The sequence below is a fragment of the Phoenix dactylifera genome, chromosome 1, assembly GCF_009389715.1.
Source record: "Phoenix dactylifera cultivar Barhee BC4 chromosome 1, palm_55x_up_171113_PBpolish2nd_filt_p, whole genome shotgun sequence".
Lineage (NCBI taxonomy): Eukaryota > Viridiplantae > Streptophyta > Magnoliopsida > Arecales > Arecaceae > Phoenix > Phoenix dactylifera.
In genome coordinates, this window is record NC_052392.1 from 19,505,340 (window position 1) to 19,528,667 (window position 23,328).

Sequence of the window (23,328 nt, forward strand, 5' to 3'; positions counted from 1 at the left end):
AGTTGCACAACTCCCACTAAGAGAATCATCTTTTGACATGTAAGTAAGACTTCATAAGATTTCTCTTCGTAGGTCAATTCAGTGAACTCATTCCTCTAATGAGCACCCACATCTTTGTATTAGTGTCTCCACACAAATGATTGTGAGATCAATCATCCTCTGCGTCGAGCATACATAAGACATGCCAGTCTTTCCGGTAATCATTGATCCCCGACTCAATGTACCAATGACTGGGAATATTTAAGATTAGGATTTTAGGATTTTAAGTCTCACTAGTATGATCTCATCATAGTCTTAAAACCATTGCCCTAAACTAAGGAGTTTATCATAAATATAATCAACAGCATATGATAAAACATAACGCCTTTATTCATATTTAAATGTCATGTACATGATTTGGACAAATCAAAAGAAAAAACCTTTCGCAATACATATTGCGATTGGCTTGTAGGGCATCTACTCTTTCAGCAAGTACATTCCTTTAAAGTTACTGTGCATCTAGTAGACTTGTATAAATGCAATTCAAACCCTTGCTCATGCTGGTTGCACTCACTAAAAGCTGTTGGTTACATTTGGTAACCCTTAGTCTTGCTTCCCATCCTCACCGCCCCTCCCCATACAATGATCTCTTATAGTAAAGCCTACTTCCCGTTCCATGCAGAAAGAAAATATATTGCCGTGATGTACACGGTACACCCTTTCTCATATCATATGAGCATAATGAACTCATTAAGACTGGTTTCATTTATTTCTTTCAAAAATTATTTTAAGTATTAATGCTATAATTATCATAATTATCTTTATTATATTTATGATCATCATTTCCATCCGTCATAGAACTCAACGGGAAAATTTAACTCCAACAAACATTTTAACCTTCAATGTCAGTAGGCCCCAAATTTAGGTGAATTCGGGAAACAAATTGTAGAACTTAGCATAAAAACGAAAAAAAATAAAAAACACACAGGGGTACACAAAATAAAAAATTGAAAACAAAAGGCCGAGAGAGAAGAGGGGGGAAAACGAAAGAGGGAGGGAGAGAGCGGACGTATTCTCTTTTTGGCTCTTCAGCGATCGATAGAGAGAGCACGAGAACGAGAGCTCAATCCAATCCTCCAGGCTACAGCCTTCCACTAGCGAGGAAGAGAGTCGACGTAGCGAAGAGGGACCGAGGAGAGCCCAAAGCGAAGCAGAAGCAAAGACAAGAGAGAGATACAGAGAATTCGAGCTTCTCTCTGTGCTCGGTGATGCACTTCGAATCCCTGTCTCCCTCCCCAGTTCGAGCTCCCAAAGGTCAGCTCCACCCCTCCCTCCCCCTCCTCTCTTCCAAAGATTGGGTCTTTCCCCGCTATTCTCTTACGCTTTGATTCCTCCAATCCCGCTCCCCGGCCGCGGCCGCCGCCGCGATCCGACCCGTTCGAGCGGATTCCCGATCGCAGAGTACGGAATCGATCTATGGAAGCTCCTTCACGACCAATTCGTCAGTAAAATGAGAGCTTTTTCGAGCTCTGGCCCGCCAAGTTGGGTGCTCCTCTAGCTGGTCCCGTTCCCGTTAGGGTTTGGATCCCGCCGGATCGGAATTCGGTTATCCGGCCAGGGTTTTTGGAGAAGTTCGAATTTGAGATCTTTGTTCGTGGGCCTTCCTATCCCGGCTTAACCTAGGGTTTATGCCCCAGAGATGAGATTTTTGCCTGCATTGTTCTGGTCGAGCAGTAGGGAATTGGTTTGAGCTCATTTACTTGTAGAAGGAAAAGCAAAACCCTAACTTTGAATTGGGATAGAGGATAGAGAGAACCAGAGGAGAACCCTAATTCTGTTGATCTGGTGAATTATATGGCTGCCCTGCATTGAGAGATGCTGCCACCACCGTCACCACCCGCCGCCCGGATCAATCTCAGCAGCCTCAAGTTGCAGATAGCCAACAAGCTCGGCCCTGAGCGAGCCCAGCAGTATTTTGGTTACCTGAATCAGTGGCTGTCCCAGAAGCTGAGCAAGCTTGAGTTCAACAAGCTCTGCCTTTTGATCCTCGGACGGGAGAACATCCCATTGCACAACCAGCTCATCCGCTCGATCCTTAAGAATGCCTTTAATGCCAGGACCCCACCCCATGTTAAGGCCACCACGAAGCCCATTGGAAGTACAGGGAAGATATCCCCTCAAGGAGATGATAGAATTAATAGGAAACGTGCTTCTTCAACTCCACAGCCGACTATTTGGTCCAACGGGGACATCTTGCCACCATCACCTCGCAAGGTCAGGTCTGGCATTCGAGACCGGAGAATCAAAGACCGCCCAAGTCCTCTTGGACCCAGCGGGAGGGCAGATGTTGCTGCCCACCAATCTGTATTACCTTCTGATGAAGAAGCTGTGAGGGAGAATGGCATTTTGGGTCCTTGCGATTTGAAGAGACCCATGCAGCATCAAAGTGGGCCTGCAGAGCGGCAAGCAAAGAGACTTCGGGTGGAGAATTTGTCACCGCATGATCGGGCCTCTGTACATAGCAAGGGTCAGGTTGAAGTGGGTGTTGTGGAAGATGGGGAGGAGGTCGAACAGAGTAATGATTTGAACTCCAAGAGAGGTCCTCTTCAGGCTCCACTTGGGATACCATTCTGTCCTGCTAGTGTTGGTGGGCCATGGAGATCTGTACCATTGGTAACTAGCACTAGCACTGATAGCTCTAGGAGCAACCGTGATGATGGTGAGCTATGTCATACTGAGGCCTTGAAGAAATGGATGGAAAAAATAGCAGAGTCACAGGCCTTGGGAGGGGTGACGATGGAATGTGCTAATTTATTGAATAAGGGGTTAGATGCTTACTTGAAGAACCTGATTAGATCATGTGTTGAGCTAGTAGGAGCAAGGTCAGGACATGAATCAATGAAGCATCTGGTCTACATGCAGCAACATGTAGTGAAGTCTATTAATGGTTTTTGGGCAGGAAATCACATGCATGTACAGAGTAATGGTGGGTCTTCAGCGGGTACACATGCTATGAGAAACTTGTCTCCAATATCTCTACAGGATTTTAGGGTGGCGATGGAGCTAAATCCACGACATCTTGGTGAAGACTGGCCATTGCTGCTTGAGAAAATATGCTTCCATCCATTTGAAGAATAAGGCAGTTCCATATCAAGTTTTTTGGATCAATGAAATTGTTGTTGGGTGGATGTCTAACAGCCTCAAGGGGTGGCCTTTGGGCCAGTCTGAACGTAACTGAACTCAGATTATTGGATCTCCGCTCTGGTGAAAGTCATCAGAGGTTAGAACCAAAATTTTTGTAAAGTCATGGGCTTGCTTGAAGATCATATTCCTTAAATCAGTCCATCTGAAGGACAGTTTTTTTTTTAATCCCCCTGTTTGGTGCATTTGTTGTACGTCTTAGCATCCATGATGGGGATATCTTCCACCACATCCAGTGATCTCAAGCCTTTACATAACAGCAAATGTGGAGGAAATCAGTTTTGCAGGAATATTGATATGTTACTTGGTATAGGTATAATCATGTCATGTAGGTCTTTCGGGGTCTTGGTCTTTATATTATTAATTGCATAAATTGCTTGGGTGGTTTTAATAGTGGTAGCCTCTTACCATTTCATGGATTGTTTCAGAAGATTACATTTGAATTATCTAATCAAGTGATACATAAGAAGTCAAGTATGTGGAAGAATGCTATGTATGTTCTCAGCTTCCAATTTTATATAATTGCCTTCTTTTTTACATTCTTCTAGGCTCTTCTGTCATACTTCTGTAGTATTTATTGAGATATTTTTGATGTGTAGCATCTTTAGGGGAAATATGATTTCTTAAATAAAATTACTCACTATTTCATACTTTGACTTCATCTCTGCTGATTTGTATTATGTATTAAGAATCATAACATGCTTCTTGGGTTTGTGTTGTTATATGTTTATGGAGACTTTTATATTGTCATATAGTTTTCAGCATTTGGGAGCATTTAAAGAAGTTAGCTCACAAAATTCATCTTGGTGGCAATACCAATCCATGGAAGTGCCTTACCAAGAGTATAGCTTTAATAATGATGAAGACACATTTTTTTGTACAGATAATCCTCTTCTTTGGCTTACCTAAATAATCTTATATCATCCACAACATGCATAGCTGTATGGACATTAAACTACATGATGAATTGGAAAACCCTGATATACTAATTTGACTGCCCAACTTTAAACATTATTATACAATGTTACAGATAGCTGTGTGTATCATCCAAGTAATGGTGTATGTTTATCATTTTAGGGTTGTAATCTGGTACATATCTATACAATCAATACCCAAAACGATACTCTAACCATAATCGTTGCTTATATAGTGAACTATAATATGCAAGATGCAGAAAACCTTTCAAAGATGCTCTATATCAGAACTAGGTAGAGTATGAATTTTCTGTTGTAACCCTCATATACAATATTTACTCAAACAAGAAATCATATGTTATATGAACTGTTAAAAACTTAGATAAATACATATACATGCACACACACATATATACGAACCAGGGTTAACAATAAATTTTAGATGCATTTTATATAATCAAATTAAAATCGTGCATCATACATAATCAAATGAAGGTCAAAAATAAATTTAATGATAATTTCTTCATTTTTTATTTTATGTACTATTTCTTGAAAATTTTAATTTCTTTTGCTCAAGAATAACATTGCTCACTGAATTTGCAATATTGCTTTGCTTATTGTATCAAATATCAAATCACAAAGTGATATGGAGCAATTTTGTGAGTTATAATTCACATTATTGCTTTCTTTTTTAAAAAAATAAAGCATTTTTTCATGGCATATTGGTTATATGCATTTTATTATATAAACTATATATATGTCAAACCTAAACATCTCAAACTGATACATTGCTATATAAGATCTTAGGGCGCATTTGGTTCATAATCGGAATTGAAATCGGAATCAGAATGGATTAGAATGGGAATCGGAATGGGCTATATTCTCTGATGCATGGTATGCTGAACCGACCGGAATCGGTCGGTTCAGCCTGTACCGAATCGGTGCCTATTGGCACCGGTCTGGTACGGCGTATAATTTTGGTTCCGACCCAAGGCACCGATCCGGTACGAAAGGGGTCGGAACCAAATGGTTCCGTGTCTACCGGTGAGAACCGGCTCGGTTCGCACCGGTACATACTCATACGGGTGCGAACCGGCCTAGTTCGCATGGTACAAACTGGTATTGGTGCGAACCAGGCCGGTGCGATCGCACCGGCCCAAGCGCGGGCGCCCGCGCGGTTCCCCACACGCGGGGCAACGCGCCCGAGTGGGCGCATAGCACGGGATATTCAATTAATGCCACTCTATGGCATTTAATGCGGATGCGCGCACGTCCGCGCGGTTTTTTTTTCCGTCGATACAGTACCGGTTCGGTTCGGTACTATACCGGTACTGACGCCCACCGCTATGTCGGTACGGTGGATCTTGTTCTAACGTGTTTGGTTTGTGTCCAGAATCAGAATCGGAATTGAATTTGAATACTAGGAAAGAGTAGGGATTGAGTTTTGGAGGATTGGAGCATTCTCATTTCCTCCTGGAATCAAAATGGGATGGGACTCTCCTCAACCAAATAGTTCAAATGGGAGTCGCTCATTTTCCATTTTCGTTCTAGAGTTCAACTTTCCCCAACCAAACATGCCCTTAATGTTTAACCTTAAACAAGACCTTTGAGATTGAGAAAAGTTTCACAACTAGCTTTCAAACAGAAAGAAAGGTGCTAAACTTTTACTAGGTCATCCTTTGAAAAGTGACGAACCTGCCACAAAATATAAGGTCCCTTTAGGTGGGTGTGGATATTCATCTTGCCATTGTGAAGTTTGGGATGATATGATCAAGAGAAAAAACCTTCCAGGTCTCCTAGACTTGGAAAGAATCTAGAAAATGAAAGAAGGCAAGGATCAGTAGTGGAAATTGCATTCATTACAGGGCAAGAATTATTGGCCAAATTCCAATTAGGAATGCACTTTAAGTAATAATAGGGTTTCTGCACACATAATTCTAGCAGTTTATATCATTATATGTATTTTATTTTATGTATATGTATATATATGTTATGTATCGGTATTGATGTATTTTTGTATGCATATCTCCATCTGTTTGTGTATGTATACACCATCTTTCTATATATGTAAATATATAAAATTAAAGGTAGACACATACATCATACTAAACATAGGAAGATGGATAGATACTAACATATGTATATATATCTATGTACCTATGAATATTCGACACATTATCCATATTGTATGCCTCTGCATGTATGCATCACAATATATAATGTATGCTTATATACATAATCACATCCATATGGGTCTTATTAACCAACTTAAAAGGTGGCTTCCTTGTTCAGAGCATATTTTCGAGCTTAGATGGTTTATATTTTCAGCAAGGTTGGCAAAGTTAGTTTTAGTTTTGTTCTCCTTTAGATCAAATGAGTTTTGCTTCAGCAACTTTAGTGGATTTGGTTGCTATTTAAGTTCTGGCTCCAATTTTGACCATTTTATCTAAAAATCTAAAGAGGCAATTACAACTAGGAAAAATTGATAAAGAAACAAAATACGTAAACAATAACATTTAAAATATATTATATCGTCCGGACCTTTGGATTTCTCATATTGAGGGTTTAACACTATGACAGACAATTTTTTCCTGAAAAATACAATTTTGGACATGTCTAGGGTATAATATGTCATTTCCCAATTGATGGCTATATAAGAAATGAAATAGAAGTGGCTATGAGTTACAAGCTCTAGCATAGTCGAACCTTTTATAAAAAAATCCTTTAAATCTCTTTAGAGCCTAATGTTCTAAGTATGGTTGTCCGAACTATCTCGAATCGGGCAGTTTGGGCCGTAGTAAACCGAACCGGTCAAGAATCGAAACAGTTTGGGCGGTCTGGATGGTTTGGGCCTTAGTAAAAACCACGATTTCCTCTTGTGGTCCAGATTTTGCAATCTCTCTCCCTCTCCCACCATCTCTATCTCTCTCCTCTCCCCTCGTCTATTGTTCTGATCTTTGCCTCTCGTCAGCACACTACGTCTCCATCTCTTGATGAAGGTCCTCTCGCACCAAAGGAGTGCAAGGGTTCCACCCTTCAAAACCCTCACTCAATCCTTATAAGCACCAGCTGTTGTGAATCTCCAAGGAGAACGTTGACCATAGCCCCACCCCATCGGAATCCTCCCCCTTCTGGTCGCCTTCCATTTCCAGAAAGCCCCTTGCCGCAAAGAACCGAAACCTACCCCCCTCCCCACATGGTCGCCACTCTCCTTAAACCACGGAGGCAACCCTCTCAAGTGGATTAACGCTAAGAGATGCTAGAACAGGCAAGGAATACAGGTGGGAAGGTAAGGAAGTCTTTAACTTCTGGGGTATATCCATTCGCTGAGCTCAGGATGAAAATTATACATGATGTCAAGTTCAGCTCAAGACGATCGCTCAATTGCACCTTCGCGCACCATTTTTCTGAGCTGCTTAGCTAGTGTAGCATCTATTCATCATTGATAATTTTTTCTGTTCTAGACTGACCCATTGACCTGGAAGCTAATCTTGAAAACCTTACCTACCTGAATGGGGTTCCAACCTCCGGGCCTTAGATTTTGGTGTTTAGGTACGTCATTATTATGTTAGAAAACGTATCCCTCTTTCTCCCCTTCTTTCCGACCTCCTAGGGTTTAGGGTTAGGATTTTCTCTCCCTCCCTCTCCATCTCTCTCTCTCTTTCTCTCTCTCTCCCCTCCCCCTCCCTATTTTGGTACGCCTCATCAAGTACCCGACCCAACCTAACCCTAATGGGGTAGATTTTACTTGATCCGCATCGGATACGGAGCATGTATAGATAATGGTAAAACCCGCCCCAAACTCGACCTGAGTATATATAACTCTTCACAAATTTCTTCCTTGAGGCAAAAAAATTTTTGATTTGTATGCAAAAAAATGATTTTTGTAGGTTACCTTGGTTCCTAGGCTTCCAGAAAATCTAAGTTCAATCTAAAGAAAATGCTACCCAATATTCAGAGAAACAAAGAAATCACAGAACATTGGCTTAAATAGACTATATACACAATAAATGTGGTTCTATAAGTCCAATCCTGAAACTGAACATAGTTTTGGATCAATTCGCTGAAACCAAAATATTCTGGTTCAACTGTGGAGCTTCAGGTGCAACATCAAATCATGCTTTGCAGGGTTTGCTTTGTTTTCTCGTACATTTATTTTAATTTATTCTCCTAATTGTTGTCAAAGTTCTATTGATCTATTGCTGAATGATTAAGAATGCAAAATTGAGTGAAATATAAACCTGAAGAGGAAATCACATTTTGTCTTTCGACTTATGATTTAGTTTGCTACAAAGGTCTCCTGTTGCTATCTTTTTTTGATGGAAGATCTCCTGTTATTATTAATCTTCAAGTCAATCAGAAGCTCTCGTAAGACAAAATTCTGTTACCATATAGTCTATTGTGCAAAAGTTTCATGCAAAGTAGGGCAATGTGTCACAGAAGTTGAAATGTTATTTATATGCAAAAAGGAAGAAGCATATGGTAATCGTAATAAATAGTTGTAAAGGTACGTTGATGATACATGCATGTGTATACTCTATGATTTCTTAGTGAAAAAAATGGCCCTTTATGATGCTATATGGCATTTAGAAGATTTAATCCAAACTTGATAAAGTAATTGGGTTCAAGTTCATATACATCCAGTGCTCATTTCTCTTTAGGTTTTTGGATTCTAATCCATTATCAAATACAAAGCGGCTCTTCAATGTATCTTCTAGAAATATTGTTTCCTGTGATTATTTTTCCCCAACATCTTCAATAGTTTATTTAAGCATTACTTTCGTTATAAATTTTATTATGGGGGTATACTTGAACTCCCTAACTAGGAGGTTGACATTCATTTTTTTGTCCATACTATTTGATGCAGCTTCAACTGAATAGGATTTCAAACTTGATTACTTTTAATTTAGTGCATTTTATCTTAATTTAATGCATGATTATGTATAACACTTAGAGTTTGTATGGGTTACACATGCAGAATATTTGTTAATGCATAAGTAATACATGTACATACATATTTTGCGCATTATATAATAGATATGTACATATGTATGTATATGTGCATATAATTGCACAACCACACACATGAGAGAGAGAGAGAGAGAGAGAAAGATCCGCTAGGTTATAATGAGGTTTTAGGTAAACAAAGCTGTTAAATATGATCAGCTGAAGTTGAAATCAAGCCTGAATTTTGGTTGAACTGAACAAGAAGTGTAATTTTCTATGAATTCTAATATCATTTTTTTTAAACTGAGAATAGGGAATATAAAACTAGGCTCTAAATGGGTTGTAGTAGAGATTACAGAGGACAATAAGCTACGAAATTTTGAAAAGAGTGGACAGACTTGGGAGGTCAGGAAAAAGTCGAGGACTAGAGATAAAGGGATTTTGAAGATGTTCGGAGGCTTTTCATGAATGGTCCTAAGGGCTTAGAGAGAGATAACATCGAGGTGGAGAGAGTACAGGCTAGGAAAAACCTGAAAGAGATAGAAAAAGGATGGTCATTTGGCAGCATTAAAGAACCTAGTCATTGCACTTAGACTTGAAGTATTTGCACCTTAAAAGCATGGAACCACACGACGTAGAAAAGAGATAAAACCCTCATTTTATTGCTTAAACTTTGAAGTGTATTACGATGGAGGAGTGTTTCTTATATCAGCAGCCATCATAGGCTCCTTTTAGTTTTACAGTACAACATACATAAAAGGTTTCCTTTTGAAGAAACAAGCAATGGTTTATGTGAAAAAGAAATAATAAAACTTTCTATAGAAGACAATTAAGGGCTCCTACAACGAAAAAAACAAAGTTAGCTGGTGGATTCTGAAGGGACTTACACAAGAAAAGAAGATTTTGAAGCAAGCAACTTACATATTTTGAAACCTTTTGAAATAAAATATATTGAGCATTGAATACAAACAAACTTTTCTAGGCAAAAGCCTAGTGGTTTAAGACTTTCCTAACTCATGTCCAAAATAGACTTATAGACGATAATCTTACCTTAATAAGGACTCATAGCCCATAATATAATCCATAAGCTCAGATGAGAATCATCACAATATGAACTAAAATTCTGCTATTAAAATATGACCAAATGTGAAAAGAATGTATTCAGTCAGTATAATGATTCTTCATAGGTAGGTAGGTACGTTGGAACTAGATCAATATCATTTCAGAGTTGTTCTTGGGATACCAGTTGAGATATACCCATATCCAAACTGAAGACAATCAGGAATCCAGATCCGGTTATTCTGTGTCAGGTTTCTGGGTGCCTTGACACTACTAGCTGGATACTGCATAATGGAAATTTTGTTGCTTTCTGACAACTGTGTGGAAAAGGTGTGCTAATTTTCAATTGAAAACCAGGATATTGATATTAAGTACATCAAAGATTGCACGGTAGGTAATGAGCTTGCTGACAATGGAGCTGTGGGTGGACCAATCACGTTATTCAATATTTACCACCTAGCGTTTCCCATCTGGTGGACTTACCAATTGGGAATATTGCTTTGACTTAGCCCTGTTCTTATAATTAAACTCTTTTATTATTTTATTGCAAGAAAGTTATGCATTCTAAGCTTCCAATTTTATTTGAAACATGCTTTTCTTTTTGTTGAATTGAAACTCAAAAAGGGATGGAACATTATTGATACTTTAAGTATTCTAGGAAATTCATTCTTATGGTTTCTATTATTTTTCTTAGGTGCCATATTCTTGATGGTACTTGTGCAATCAGAGGCATGCTGATAGATATCAAAGAATACCTATCTTTTGAGCATGAGTATCTGTTGAAATATGTAATAATTGATTACAATTATCTATGATGTTGGTCTCTAACTTACCTTCTTTTGGACTAGTCACGTGTCAGGGACCTGCTTATGATCGTGGATAGAAATTGATATTAATTTGAATGTTCATTTAAAACCATATATTTATCTTTTCTTTCTAATATAAAGTAAGAACTGGAACCTTGTCCGATGCCTAAGTTGTATTTGATTCTACCAAAAAACAAAAGAACTTGTATTTAATTGAGAGCACTCCTAGCCATGTTTCAATTGGAAAAGGCAAAAGAAATTTTTTCTCTGCCATATGACTTTTAGGTTAATATCTTCAAAGGCTGTTCTGGTTTGTCACAAGGGATGTGCCCATGAGTACGATTTAGTTTGGCTAAATATGTTGGCTGTGGTTTGAACCTTGTCATCCTTTGATTGGCATTCTTTTCTTCTATTGATCTCTCTTCCTTGTATTTCGGTTTATTATCCATTCTAGTTATCTTTTCTAATGAAGTAGAGAATTTGCATTATTTTTTTGTGTGTTTCCCTAATCAAGGGTGTCGGTTATAGTATTTTTCTTCACATATCAAATCTTCAGATTCATTGAGTCTGTTGACTTTATTTGCTTCAAGTACATTTTTTGGCTAAGTTTTCTTTTATTATCTTTAAATTTTTATATTTCTTCTGTCTTTTATTTTCTTATGTGGCAGAGGGTGTTGGCGAGGAAGACCTTGAATACCACAGTTTTTCCCAATGCAATTGTTTGCTCTTTTGGAATTTTTTGCTATGTTGGGAAAATAGAAGAAACTTTTCTTCCTTCAAAGGCTTTTTTCCCCTTTGCTGTTCCTGATCTGTTTTTCCTTCCCTGTGTTGCCGGCTTCTATCATGTCACTAAATTCTAACAGCAGAATGGAAGCAAGGGCCATGCAGATTAGTCTTTCTATACACCAGGTTGACTGTGAAAATATTGACATTTGTCTTTAAGCTGATCAACATTTCTTTTTCCAGGAGCTAATCACATATGAGAACTTATGCCAGTGGCTTCTCAGGAAAATATCTAATTTTTGCCTTTGTCCTAATTTTAACTTCTTTTCAATGCAGATATGCTCTTTCTTCACCTCATCATTTCGTCTAAACCTTACTCCTTTTCTGGAATGAAAATCTTGGAACAGAACTATTTTTAGAGAGAGAGAGAGAGTGATAGTTATTAGTTTATTAAGCATGATGGACCTTCTCTTTGGACAATAGTTGTTCCATTTGGGACATGGAAGATTACAACTGCTAGTTCGGAATAGGAGGGAAACAATCTAGGTCTATAAGAGTGATGGTTTCAAGGCCAAAGATTCATGGTGCTTTGGCTTATAAGAGGCAACAAGGGCTTCAAGAGCTGGATGACAGACAAAAAGGTATTGCTTTAATTTTTCGCATATTTGCTATCGTCTTATTTTGATTAGCTAGAAATATTACCACCTAGTTATTGCATATCTGTAGTAACTTCATATCCCCTACTATTCTCCCCTTTAAACATTGTTGCAGGATTCTTCTCCCAAGTTTTGTTATTAGGTGAAATATAATCATAGCATAAACTACCATGCTATGGAGAACCATACCATGTATAATATATAAATTGACTTCTAATTCTGCGAATGCCTCTGTTTCATCAAGATACTAAATATAGTGGCGATGAGTATGTTTTTATGAAAAGATTTAAAATATGTGCATGGTATCAATCTCTTTCACCTGCCAATAGTTAGAAGTATTAGATGGAGTGAAAATGGTTTGATTTTTCTTTTCTTAAAGCAGCACTGAATACCAAATACTCAATAATTTCCGAGATCTAGACTTTTTGAATGTTAGCTCTATTTGGCAAATATTTTTTAAAAAAATAAAAGTACATGTGAACAGCTACTGCATTCTATGTTTTGGGGTCTACTTCATTCTTAGTTACTTGGAATTGCTGCTCTTTCCTAGCATCAATTGGCCATTTTTTTCAGGCAAGCCAAGAAAAGAAAAAAAAATCCTTGGTCATGCACCTTCCCATCTCATCACTGGATGGCAAGAAATAGCATAAAAGATCCTAACCAATTTTATGAACATCAACTGCACTGCCATCTTAATTGCCTGAGATCATATGGGCACCTGTTTGCTAAATTCTAACATTTCCTATATGTTCATCACATGCCATATTCTTGATTAACATTAGTTAGAATGTTTCTATTCTGCAAAAGATTTATTGACCTAAATGCTTTACGAATTCTGACTGACTTCTAATTTAACAGATTAAGAGAGGTTCCTTTCTGCTGCATTACATAATAATGCGGTTACTTGAATGAACTGCACATCATAGTAGAGTAAATTATAATGCATCTTATGATGAAACTCAAATAATTTTAGATGTAAGAAGCTCGTCCAAGACAATACTAATAGCGGACCACTTTCCCAGTGTCCCTGTGCCACAGCATTTAAGCTTGCAGCCAATTGGCTGACGTCTCTTCCAGTCATGGTCTTCCTCATATCTCCACATGTTTCACTTTGATCTCAGTTGTTAAGAACTGCTAATTCATCTTCTTTTTTAGGAGCAATAATATTTAACTTGCATACAGATAATTCCTGCCTACAAACATTGATTTAGGTTTATGCTTGTGAGCATTGTCTATGGGATGGTTGCTCATGCTTCAACAGGGTTTTCAACCTGGTAAGAGGCCTAGGACGACAGCAAGATGCAATGATGAGCCAAGACTTGTCAGACCCCATAGCAGAAAAAAGGCTAGGGTGAAAGGGCACCCAGGCCAATACAACTCCGAATAAAGACCGGACTCTGCCCGCAAGTGGCCAAGATCTGTTAGCTGCAACTGACAGAATGACTTGTATGGAATTGAGTTTAGTTTGGCCACAGGAGCAAAGATCTCGAGATAATCGATGCCATAGGTTTGTGTGAAACTTTCCCACAATACGAGTCCTCTCGATAGAGCCATCCGCCGATTTCATAGAGAAAATCACGCTCGATAAAGAAGTGAAGTGAGGTCATGTCCAAAGCTTATATATCTCAGTTATGTGCAGACAAATTTGTAAGTTACTGCATGAACTTGAATACCATAGTTAAGCTGAAAATCGAAGTAACTATGGTTGTTTCACTTGCTTAAATATTTAAAGCAGAATGAAGAAAATAAATTTAAGAGACCCATACATCAACTCTCTGCTCCACTGGTTTTTAAACTCTCCATAACCCAAATGTAAATGCTATATCCATGCATTCCTTCCGTTATGCTTTCTTGATGTTATTCATCGGATATAAAATGCTTACATGTAGCATAGATTGGAAATCATTTGAAAGTCATGCAATTCTTAGCAGTATTAAACAGTCCTAAGAAAAAATAATTGTTCGCATATTGATTGTCAACTGAGATTTTGTAGTTGGTCTTTGAAGACTTTTATTAACTGCTCAGTGGAAGAATAACAGATGACACCATCAAAAGAGGACAAAAAAAAGAAAGGGATCACATATATATCAGGATCAACAGGGAAACAGCAGAGATTGTCTCCAACAATATTAAGCGTATATGTTAATGTTCATGCTGTGATATGCTATATATATTTAATTTGTCATACTTCCAGTTCTTACTTGGATTCATCTGAGAATTTTGGCAAATCTTGCCTTATACCAGACAGGAAGGTCCATTGAACTCCAGATGAGCTTGTGCTATGCTGGTGCATCAGCACACATTTCAGTCGAAGGTGCCGACTAGAGTGGTTTATGCTGTTCCCCGGACAGGGTTTGTCAAATTTGATACAAATTAAGGAAGGATTCACCAGCAAGAACCACTGTTCTCTCCAGAAATTTTGGCAGGAAACTTGGGTTTCTTGAGTGGAGCACAAAGCTGCCACCTGCATTTCTTCTGGATTGTTGAGTAGAATTTTGACCTTAAAATGCAATTCTCATAGTCGAACTCTTGTTTGAGAGCTCTGTCCTTTGTTCAGATCGTGCAATCCTAAAAAAGAATTAGGATACTACATTCCTTCTGGGTGATTTGCGTTCTACCAGATTGCATGAATGAATCAAAATTTCCCATATTTGTAAAACTTCCTCCCCATTGTGCAACTCAAAAAGCTCAATGTGTGAGCCATATATGGATTTATTCTGCCGGCAAGCTATCCAAGAATCCAAACAGGGCCTATAAGTTTGTGCTGTCTTTCACCTAAAAGCTGTTGTTTGGATTGATGGATGGGGAATGCTCTTTCAAGGGCTCTAGACTAATATTGCTAAGAATGAGCAGCAGGAACCATATCACATGAAACCAATAATAAATAGCAAGTTAAAGCTAACGATTTGATACTCAAGGAACCAAGGACCTGAAATTTCCCTTGTCAATGCTCTTCTTCGGAGAAAGGCAGGTTCTGTGAGGCAGGAAGCTGCCATGCATCACACAGAAGAAATTCCTGCTACTTAAATTCAGAACCAACAAAAAGTTCTTCCACTTCAAAAAAAAAAAAAAAATCACAATTCCTTACCAGTTGAAACACAAAGGCAGGCCCTTGGCAGGGATGATGGAACAACTGATTCACAGAGGCATGAATTTTAATTTCTTTTATGGGTGATGTTTAATGCCCATACAAGAAGACTTCCAATGGACAGTCTTTTAATGTTTTAAATAAAATGCAGAATTTTCTGTTGACAATTGAGACAAGAAAAATAATTTGGAGAAATCCCTATGATCCATACACATTATTCCATAAGAACGGTGAAAGATAATGCTATTTACAGAGACAGGAGAGAGCAGTGTACAGTTAAGTTCAGATATCCTTGTTTTAGTGGGTAAGCTATGAGGGTTTCAGGAGACTGGACACGCAGAGGCTTTGCAGATAGGGCACCAGTTCTTCTGCCGAAGCCACTGATGGATGCAGGTTACATGGAAACGATGCTCGCATGTCAACTTGCCCACCTCATCTCTGACAAGATACTCTTCCTGGAAAAAGAAAGGGAGAAAGCAAACAGAAGAGGAAGACAAAAATATTAGGCATGTTGTCCCAAAAAGAGAACCATATCAAACTATTTTAGGAGCAATTAGCCCATTTTTCGCAGCAATGCCAGCCATTATGAGCATTTGCCACAGACACAAGAACATGGTCATCAAACAGACTGATGGTAAGGACTCTATCATCACCATGTTAGGCAGTCATACACCATATGTCCTCTACAACCCAGTGCACGAGGCTTCTGCCACTGCAGAGTGTCAGATGTATACACGCACAGCCTTACCCCTGCATGCAGAGGTAATACTTCCATGTTTCAAATCCGTGACAACCAGGTCATAACAGAGCACACTAAAGCCTGCCTCTGTATGATATGTCCTTTGTGATGATACAAAAACCAGATTAGCAACAGCTCTCTCTCTCTCTCTCGGATTCAAAATCCATCAAGCGACTTCTTCATACAGGGTTCATTTTCTGTTGCGTTTAATTGATCAATTTGGAAAAGGAACTATTTAATTTTTCCCCTTGAATACAAGCACAGGTTTTGTCCAACAGTTATAGTCACTGCACCAGCTAAAGGCTTCCTGATAGGCAAAAAAAGATGCAACATATCTGAGAAGTCAAGCTACTATGAAACAATGCAAATATTGCACTCATATATAGACATGGATACATACTGGAAAAGCCAATTCCATGTTAGATGAAGGTACGCATTGGAAATGCAATATGACATTTTCTAACAAGTTCTGCAATGTGGGTGTTAGATTACCTGGCATATGCTGCATTTGATATCCTCCTCACAGCCAGTGGAAGCAGGCATATATATGCTTCTTTTAAGACATTTTGATAATGCTTCTTCTGTGAGGGCTGTACTGACAGTGCCCATTTTCTCCTCCAAGGCTAACAACTCCTGCTTGTGAAAAACATGCTTGGGTAAGTTAATGAAATCCTACAAGCAATAGATAATCTTAAAGAATTCAGAAAGCTGAAGCTCGAATGGATACATAACCAACCAAAAAACATGAACAATAAATAGTGACATTTGAGACCTCAGTCATCTTGGTTATAAATAAGTTATTTGAATTTCCATTTTATAGACTAGAGAAGTCATAATGATCTTTGATCAATTGAAGGAGGAGAAAAAATTTAAGGAACACAACAGAGGGATAGCTCCATGGTTAGCAATGTTTGAGAGGATGAAGACCATTTCCAACAGTTTGAATCAAATTGGTGTCATATGCAATAGCGAGTGCCCACAGCAGAGATGACATTTCTGGTAGAGCCAGAAGCAGTTCTTGTTCTTCTTTAACCAGAAGTTTTTGTACTTTATTACTTTGAACTACAAACAAGAAAATAAAAAAGATGGAAGGCTAAGAAACAAAAACTTTATGAAGATGAAATTGTGATCGATCAGTCTAATGACAATATACACAATCCAATGATAGAATGGACCTCATATGACATATTATCGATGTCCATCCTCATGCCTCTATGTTGATCATGGAAGTTCAGGCCATCCAAAAACAAGTCCGTCCCTAGCGCCAATAGTTGCTGCAAGACATATAGCAACCTTGCTATTAATACCATGACTTCAAACCCAACAGTCAGGGATTGATTTTAAAAATTCATTTTTCGCCAATCCATTATTGGAGTTATGAAACTGTTCTCAACATTAATAGGTAAATAAAATGGATAGGAGAAAAAGCAAAAAAAAAAAAAAGAGAGATTAAAAACCTCAAAAGTTAGTTCTTCATCATGTTCAATCCTTTCCAGTGCCAACAAAACCTGCAAGTCGGAAAGCAGCTCTTTCATTTTCTAGTGCCTAGTTCAATCAGTATGAGCACTAGCAATAGTAAGAGACAAGAAGATAAAGACAAGAACACTGAACGATTTAAATGAAAGAACATGATAGCCATTACGTTACTGATTCCTGGTCTTTGTGAATTTCTCTTTCCTTTGCATATTAATTACAAGAGTCTACGATTATGGGAGTAGAGGATATGCATACCTCTGCAATTCCTTCTATGTTAAAGTGCTGGTAGCCATTTCTGTCTCCCATAGAGACATTGAACATTTGTGTGCTGCTATCTTCAGGACGAGATGATCTTGATAAACATCGAGGAACAACTTCTGGTACAGAAAAATCAGTCTGAGGCATTTGAGCAATTGTCACAGGCTCCGGTGTTGAAAGAGAATAATCTCTTTGTTCTGATAACCTTGTTCTAGTCACCCCACTAGGAGCCAGGCATGTTCTTACCGACACTGCACCTGTCCTTCTTAAAGCTCGTTGAGGCGTCAAATGCTCTCGAAGAGAAAAGCCAAGGCCAGAAGAACCTCTTCTTGGAGAACCTGAATTTGCCCCACTTAAGGATGCACTCATGCTTTTGCCTCTGGCAGACAAAGTCCCTCCCTTTGAGGATCCCTTTCTCAGGGTGTTAACCCTTCTGTCAAGACCAGAATTGGAGGAACAACCTGATGGAAGGACATCTGATACTGATGTGTGACTAAGATGTTTGAGACCAGACTTCTTTGACTCAGCTCCCCCACCCTTTGTAGCGCGCTTAGCAGCCTGGCTGGTGTTTCTGGATGTCGAAGAATGCCTGGTGGAGGAACTTGAAGAGGTTCCCTGATCACCATATCTGTGTCGTCGGCTGACTTGCTTACACGCTCTTGAACTCAATCTGGTGCTGCAGCTTCCCAATGCTTCAGTTGCACTTTCAGAAAACGCTTGAAGATTTACAGGTTCAAATTCATCAGGACCAGAAAATACAATATGATTGCCTCTAGTTATGGGAATGGATTCAGAATCTTCTGGCTCCCCCTGTCTGCCATCATATTCCAAGTTGTTTATCTCCCATCTTTTGTTTTCACGGTCCAAATCTTCAATCTTGCTCTGCCTATCACTGCTTTCTGCAGTAGCTCTCCCTTGCAAAGATGTTTGTCTACGCCGCTCCTGACGAGTCTTTCTAAAGTCACAAGAATGAAATGATTCATAAGAGCTTCCATTTGTCATTTTTCTGTTCGTAGAGTGGACAGAACCCCTCGAATATTTGACCTTTTCTTGGTTGCCAGTCTGGATGTCATTCATGGAGTAAATCCTAGTGCTGCATCCTAATCGATTACAATATTTAATGCTTCTGTCCTCAAAATTTTGTTCTCTAAAAGTGAGGCTCAAGCCTCCTCTAGACAAAACAAGCCCGATAGCAGTTTTTCTACCCATGTACCCATCCATTTCGGGATGGAGATGCGTATGAGAAAGATGCAACCTTCAACCTAAAGATATAGGGCTTCTTCAGTTCTGCAACAAGTGAACACGTATCTATATCAGGAATGCAATTGCTTAAGAACAATGGTCAGGCGTAAACAAGGAGCCTGAGTGTGAAAAGGAAATTGTGCAGTACAATTCACAGATGTCAGGATGGCAACACTAAGGTAAAGCTTCGAATCAACAATAAGACTTGAGTGATCTTTAATGCAAAATATTACAAGATCAATAGTCAACAGACAGAAGGTGCCGAGAAAAGAGTGAGACTGATTTCTGCAGCGTAGCAAACAACATGAGAATGATTCAAATGCAGTAATTGCCAATAGCTGCAATTTTATTATTTTTTGTAAATGAGAAATTCAGTGCCTAAGCAAGATCAAGCAAGCATACAGCATCAGCCTTTCAAGCCAACGACTCTGTTCTATTACACAGTCCGAGTAGCAAGATTGTGGGCCACTTTCACATCCTTTCACCTTTAGAATGACAGAAAAGCCATGGAGCATCCACCAGATTGTGCAATCTGATGTGCTGCTGGTTCACCATAGGCAAAATAGGAAATTTACCCCAAAGAAGATCACCTACACCCTGTGAATCGCACCAATCCCTTCATGCCACATCAGACAGGTAATTGGCAGGCTACCAGCAGCGCTTTATAGTGTTCTCTTAGAACGTTCATGACTCTAGTAGACTTAGCTGCTAACTAAAGTGAATTATGTAATCCATAATCTAAGAACACAGCCAAGAGAAAACACTAAAGGGAAAATTTAGCATTTTAAGCACAAACTCAAGGATACACCACTTTCCAACATCTATTATAGACTTGAAGATCCCTCAATTCCCTCAATGGATGAAAATATCTGTCACAAAATATAATCGATCCTGAGATGAGAGACGGATGCTGCATGAACAAATGTGCATATCTAATGACTTCATTGGAGGTATCTTATAGCACAAAGAGTAAATTCATTTGCAGAAGATTCTTTCGGCACAGCAGTTTCCATGATCTCATTCAATCCAGAGGATCAGTTCTAGCATGTTTCTGGGCCGACAACAAAGTTTAATCTCAAAGCTTATAGATGGTAAACTCCAAATCAAGGCAAATACTTGCATCACAAGATTGTTAAGGAAAAAGAAAATGAAACACCCATAGGTGGACGCTATAAAATTCTCGTGAAGATGAGTCATAGATAGCAAACAAGTCGCTAAGCCATGCGCAGAGCAACCATACTGATATGGATACTAGATACAGGTGGGAGCATATAATAATCATCACTTACAGAACTCAATTCCAACATCAACAACATATCCAGCAATTTGCCGCCTATGGCATCAAGCCCGAAATAAGTAGATTAAAACCGTATCCAAAAACAAAAGAAAATTAAAAGAAGAAAAAATAAAACTGGGACTACAAAGTAACAGAAACTAAGAAGGAACAAAGGCATAGCGGTTCGATTTCCTAGCTTCCCAGATTGTTCATGGATGACAGACCAAGAAGAAAAACAAGGGGGGAAAATCCAGTTTTGAACAACAACCAGCAAAAAACTTCCAAGAGGCATTTAATTACCAGCGAGGGATTGCTAATTACGATGCAGATCCACATCAATTAGCATAAAAAACATAAAACAAGACACGAATCGTTAAAACTACATCCCGTATAGAGAGAAATAGATTTCTATACCATCAAGAACATGTCCAAAAATCCATTCACCCACAGAGGAGAAGTTATTCCACTAAAGACGGAACAAGAGAGCAAAGAGAAGAAGGTGACTTAGAACCCCGTATCCGTTCTAAAAAGGCCAAATTTCCAAACTTAGACGAGCTTGGAGCCATTTCAGCTACCTTCAGAACCACACGTCATGGCATGCAAACAAACCGGAATAAACCTCGCCATTTCTGGCGGAGAAAACGCTCAAATTCCTCATAAATTCGACACCGCGACCCAAAAAAGCCGAAAGACCGACACGTCACACACCAAGACGAGAGCCATGGAATTCCAGAACCTTAAAAAAGGCGGAAGAGAAAAATGATCTTTTGATTCTCGAACCTTAGAAAGGAGAGGCCGAAGGGATCGTTCCACGGGAGGGAGAAGGAGCCGAAGGATTCGGGCTTTAATACACGATTCCAGAAGACGATCCCAGAAGAGTCCGACGCCGGGTGTGACGCTTCGCGGTCATAACCGAATGCCTCGCCTCCGAGACCAGATCACAGCCGTCGGATTCGACGAGAAGATAGGATCGAACGTGGGAAGTGGGGCCGTGCCGCTTCTCCGTGGGCCGCTCACCAGGGCAGCGAGCCGACCATCCACCGAAAAGGAGGCATTTTTATTCCCCAAAAAATCCCCTTTTATTCCAGCCGCTAAAAAGCAGAATTAATCCCTCTTTCCCTCTTCGCTTCCCTTTTTATTAACAACTCCTTCTCCACCTTCCCCTTTTCCTTCCTTCCCCTTCCATCGATTTCGTCCCTGGAAACCCTGAACCGACCCCCCCGATTTGAAGCACAGATCAAATTTTTAATTCTCACTTCAGCTCCAAAGGAAGCAAAGATTTCTTCTTGAAGGTGGAATTAGTTTTTTTTTTTCCTTTTTTCCTTTTTTTTACGATTCTCTCTTTCTTTTCCCAATTCCAACATGAGGAATGGATGATGGAGAAAAAAATAAAATAACCAGATGTATCCGTAACCTAATTTCTATCCACTAAATTAACGGTTAGGATGACAAGAAACTTCGTGAAGATGTCCCTTTTTTTTTTTTCTCCTCCTTTCTTCCTCCTCCAAGTAATGTGTTACAGGTCCACATCACAGATGACGTGTAACTCACTCAAGAAAGAGCGAGAGAGAGAGAGAGATGGCGTGCATGTTGTTCTTTGGCCAAGTTCGGAATAAAGGGGGTATCAAGTAGTTATAAGCAATGGTCGCAGTCTCGCACGGCCTTTTTTTTATTATTATTATTACCTTCCGTTCCTTTCGGTGGAGCCAAAATTTGAGGTGTAATGGCCTGCACAAGCTATTCGAACAATTTCCAACCACCAAGCCCAATTCAAAATTAGGTTCTATGGGCTTCACATTATTCATGTATTTTTGCCATAAGGGGAAAAAAATGTATTGCTCAAAACACATGGATATATCGCCGGCACGTAATGACGAGCACAACGGCGGCAATCCTCAAGGCGCCCGACCTCAATGCGCCCGACCTCAGAGCTCGCAGCCTTGCAGCCTTAATCTCAGTTAAGCTGAGCCCATGACCTCAAGCCCAAAAGAGACCCAGTCAAAAGACGAAGCAAAACCCTCCACTCCACCGGAAATCAAGTCTCTCTCCTCCTCATCCGGGATCCAATCCTGCGATCTCCGCCCAGCGACTGTCAACGATTAAATGCGCATGGTCTCAACGGACCTCCAACCAGCCTAAAATTTCGGGCCATCCACGGTAACTCATTAATTCACACGATCACGTCCAATCATGACGGTAACTCATTAATTCGCACAGTCACGTCACAGGTAATCCATACACCTCTCGTATAAAAAGGAGGGACTTCTTCCTTCTAGAGAGAGATCCTTTTTCCTTTTACGTAACTTCGCTTCACCAAAAAAATCTCTCTGACTTAAACATCGGAGGCTGGCGACGGAACCTCTGGCCACCAGCTTCTTGCAGGTCCTCCGAAGAACGCACCCCGTCGTATCTCCTGCCGGAGCTCCTCCTCCTTGGTCCGTGTCACTTCCGGGTCCAATTTCGAGCAACAAATATAATCCATCTTATAGTCAAGATTTGGATGTAACATTACATGTAGGAATTATTTCAGTTTTTCATTTTTCTAAGATTAAAAAAAAAATTGCCTATGAGAAGTTGCACACTATTACATGACTTGATTCATACGATAAATATTGTATCCTGCAGCTTTTAGGTTGTGCGTCCTGTTCATATCTCACGGGCAGGCGTATGTTGCATTAAAAGCAACACAGCTTAATTCCAGCAAAGGCCAAACCACTGCCATCTTTTTATATTCTAATTCTTTCAGCTAATGGAATAGTGATGATATGGTCTGAGAGCTTTCCTTTAGATTAAAAAGGTTTATATATATATTATATAATATATATAAAGAAATAACAGGGAGAGTGAAAAAGAAGGGGAAAAAAAAGCGAGGAGAACTCAATTAGTACTAATATAACCTCAATTTGATCAACGTCATGTACGATGTGTCACAACAAACAAGTTGGTGATCAAATTGAATTGTGA

General features: G+C 39.3%; 2 protein-coding genes across 8 annotated transcripts; one reads left to right on the forward strand and one right to left on the reverse strand.

Moving 5' to 3' along the window:
• Window positions 1–403: 403 nt before the first annotated feature.
• Window positions 404–14,271, forward strand: LOC103701524. 4 transcript variants are annotated; one of them, XR_005512829.1, is made up of 4 exons: window positions 404–3,493; window positions 11,575–11,815; window positions 11,966–12,270; window positions 13,547–14,271. XR_005512829.1 is itself a non-coding variant. In XM_039129016.1 (2 exons), the coding sequence occupies exon 2, from the start codon at window positions 1,855–1,857 to the stop codon at window positions 3,115–3,117; it is 1,263 nt and encodes a 420-aa protein (XP_038984944.1). In that variant the 5' UTR covers window positions 404–1,293; window positions 1,440–1,854; the 3' UTR covers window positions 3,118–11,182. The 4 variants fall into 4 exon arrangements, 1 of the variants encoding a protein (XP_038984944.1); XR_005512830.1 differs by having other exon boundaries at window positions 404–3,259; XR_005512831.1 differs by having other exon boundaries at window positions 416–1,293.
• Window positions 14,272–15,422: 1,151 nt separating this feature from the next.
• On the reverse strand, window positions 15,423–21,740 carry LOC103701523. 4 transcript variants are annotated; one of them, XM_008783603.4, is made up of 6 exons: window positions 20,940–21,708; window positions 17,844–19,133; window positions 17,570–17,620; window positions 17,288–17,386; window positions 16,605–16,745; window positions 15,423–15,828 (listed from the first exon to the last, which is right to left on the reverse strand). In XM_008783603.4, exons 2-6 carry the CDS (start codon window positions 19,065–19,067, stop codon window positions 15,694–15,696), a joined length of 1,650 nt encoding a protein of 549 aa, XP_008781825.1. In that variant the 5' UTR covers window positions 19,068–19,133; window positions 20,940–21,708; the 3' UTR covers window positions 15,423–15,693. The 4 variants fall into 4 exon arrangements, with proteins under 4 accessions (XP_008781825.1, XP_008781823.1, XP_008781824.1 ...); XM_008783601.4 differs by having other exon boundaries at window positions 20,779–21,708; XM_008783602.4 differs by having other exon boundaries at window positions 21,145–21,706.
• Between the last annotated feature and the right edge of the window lie 1,588 nt (window positions 21,741–23,328).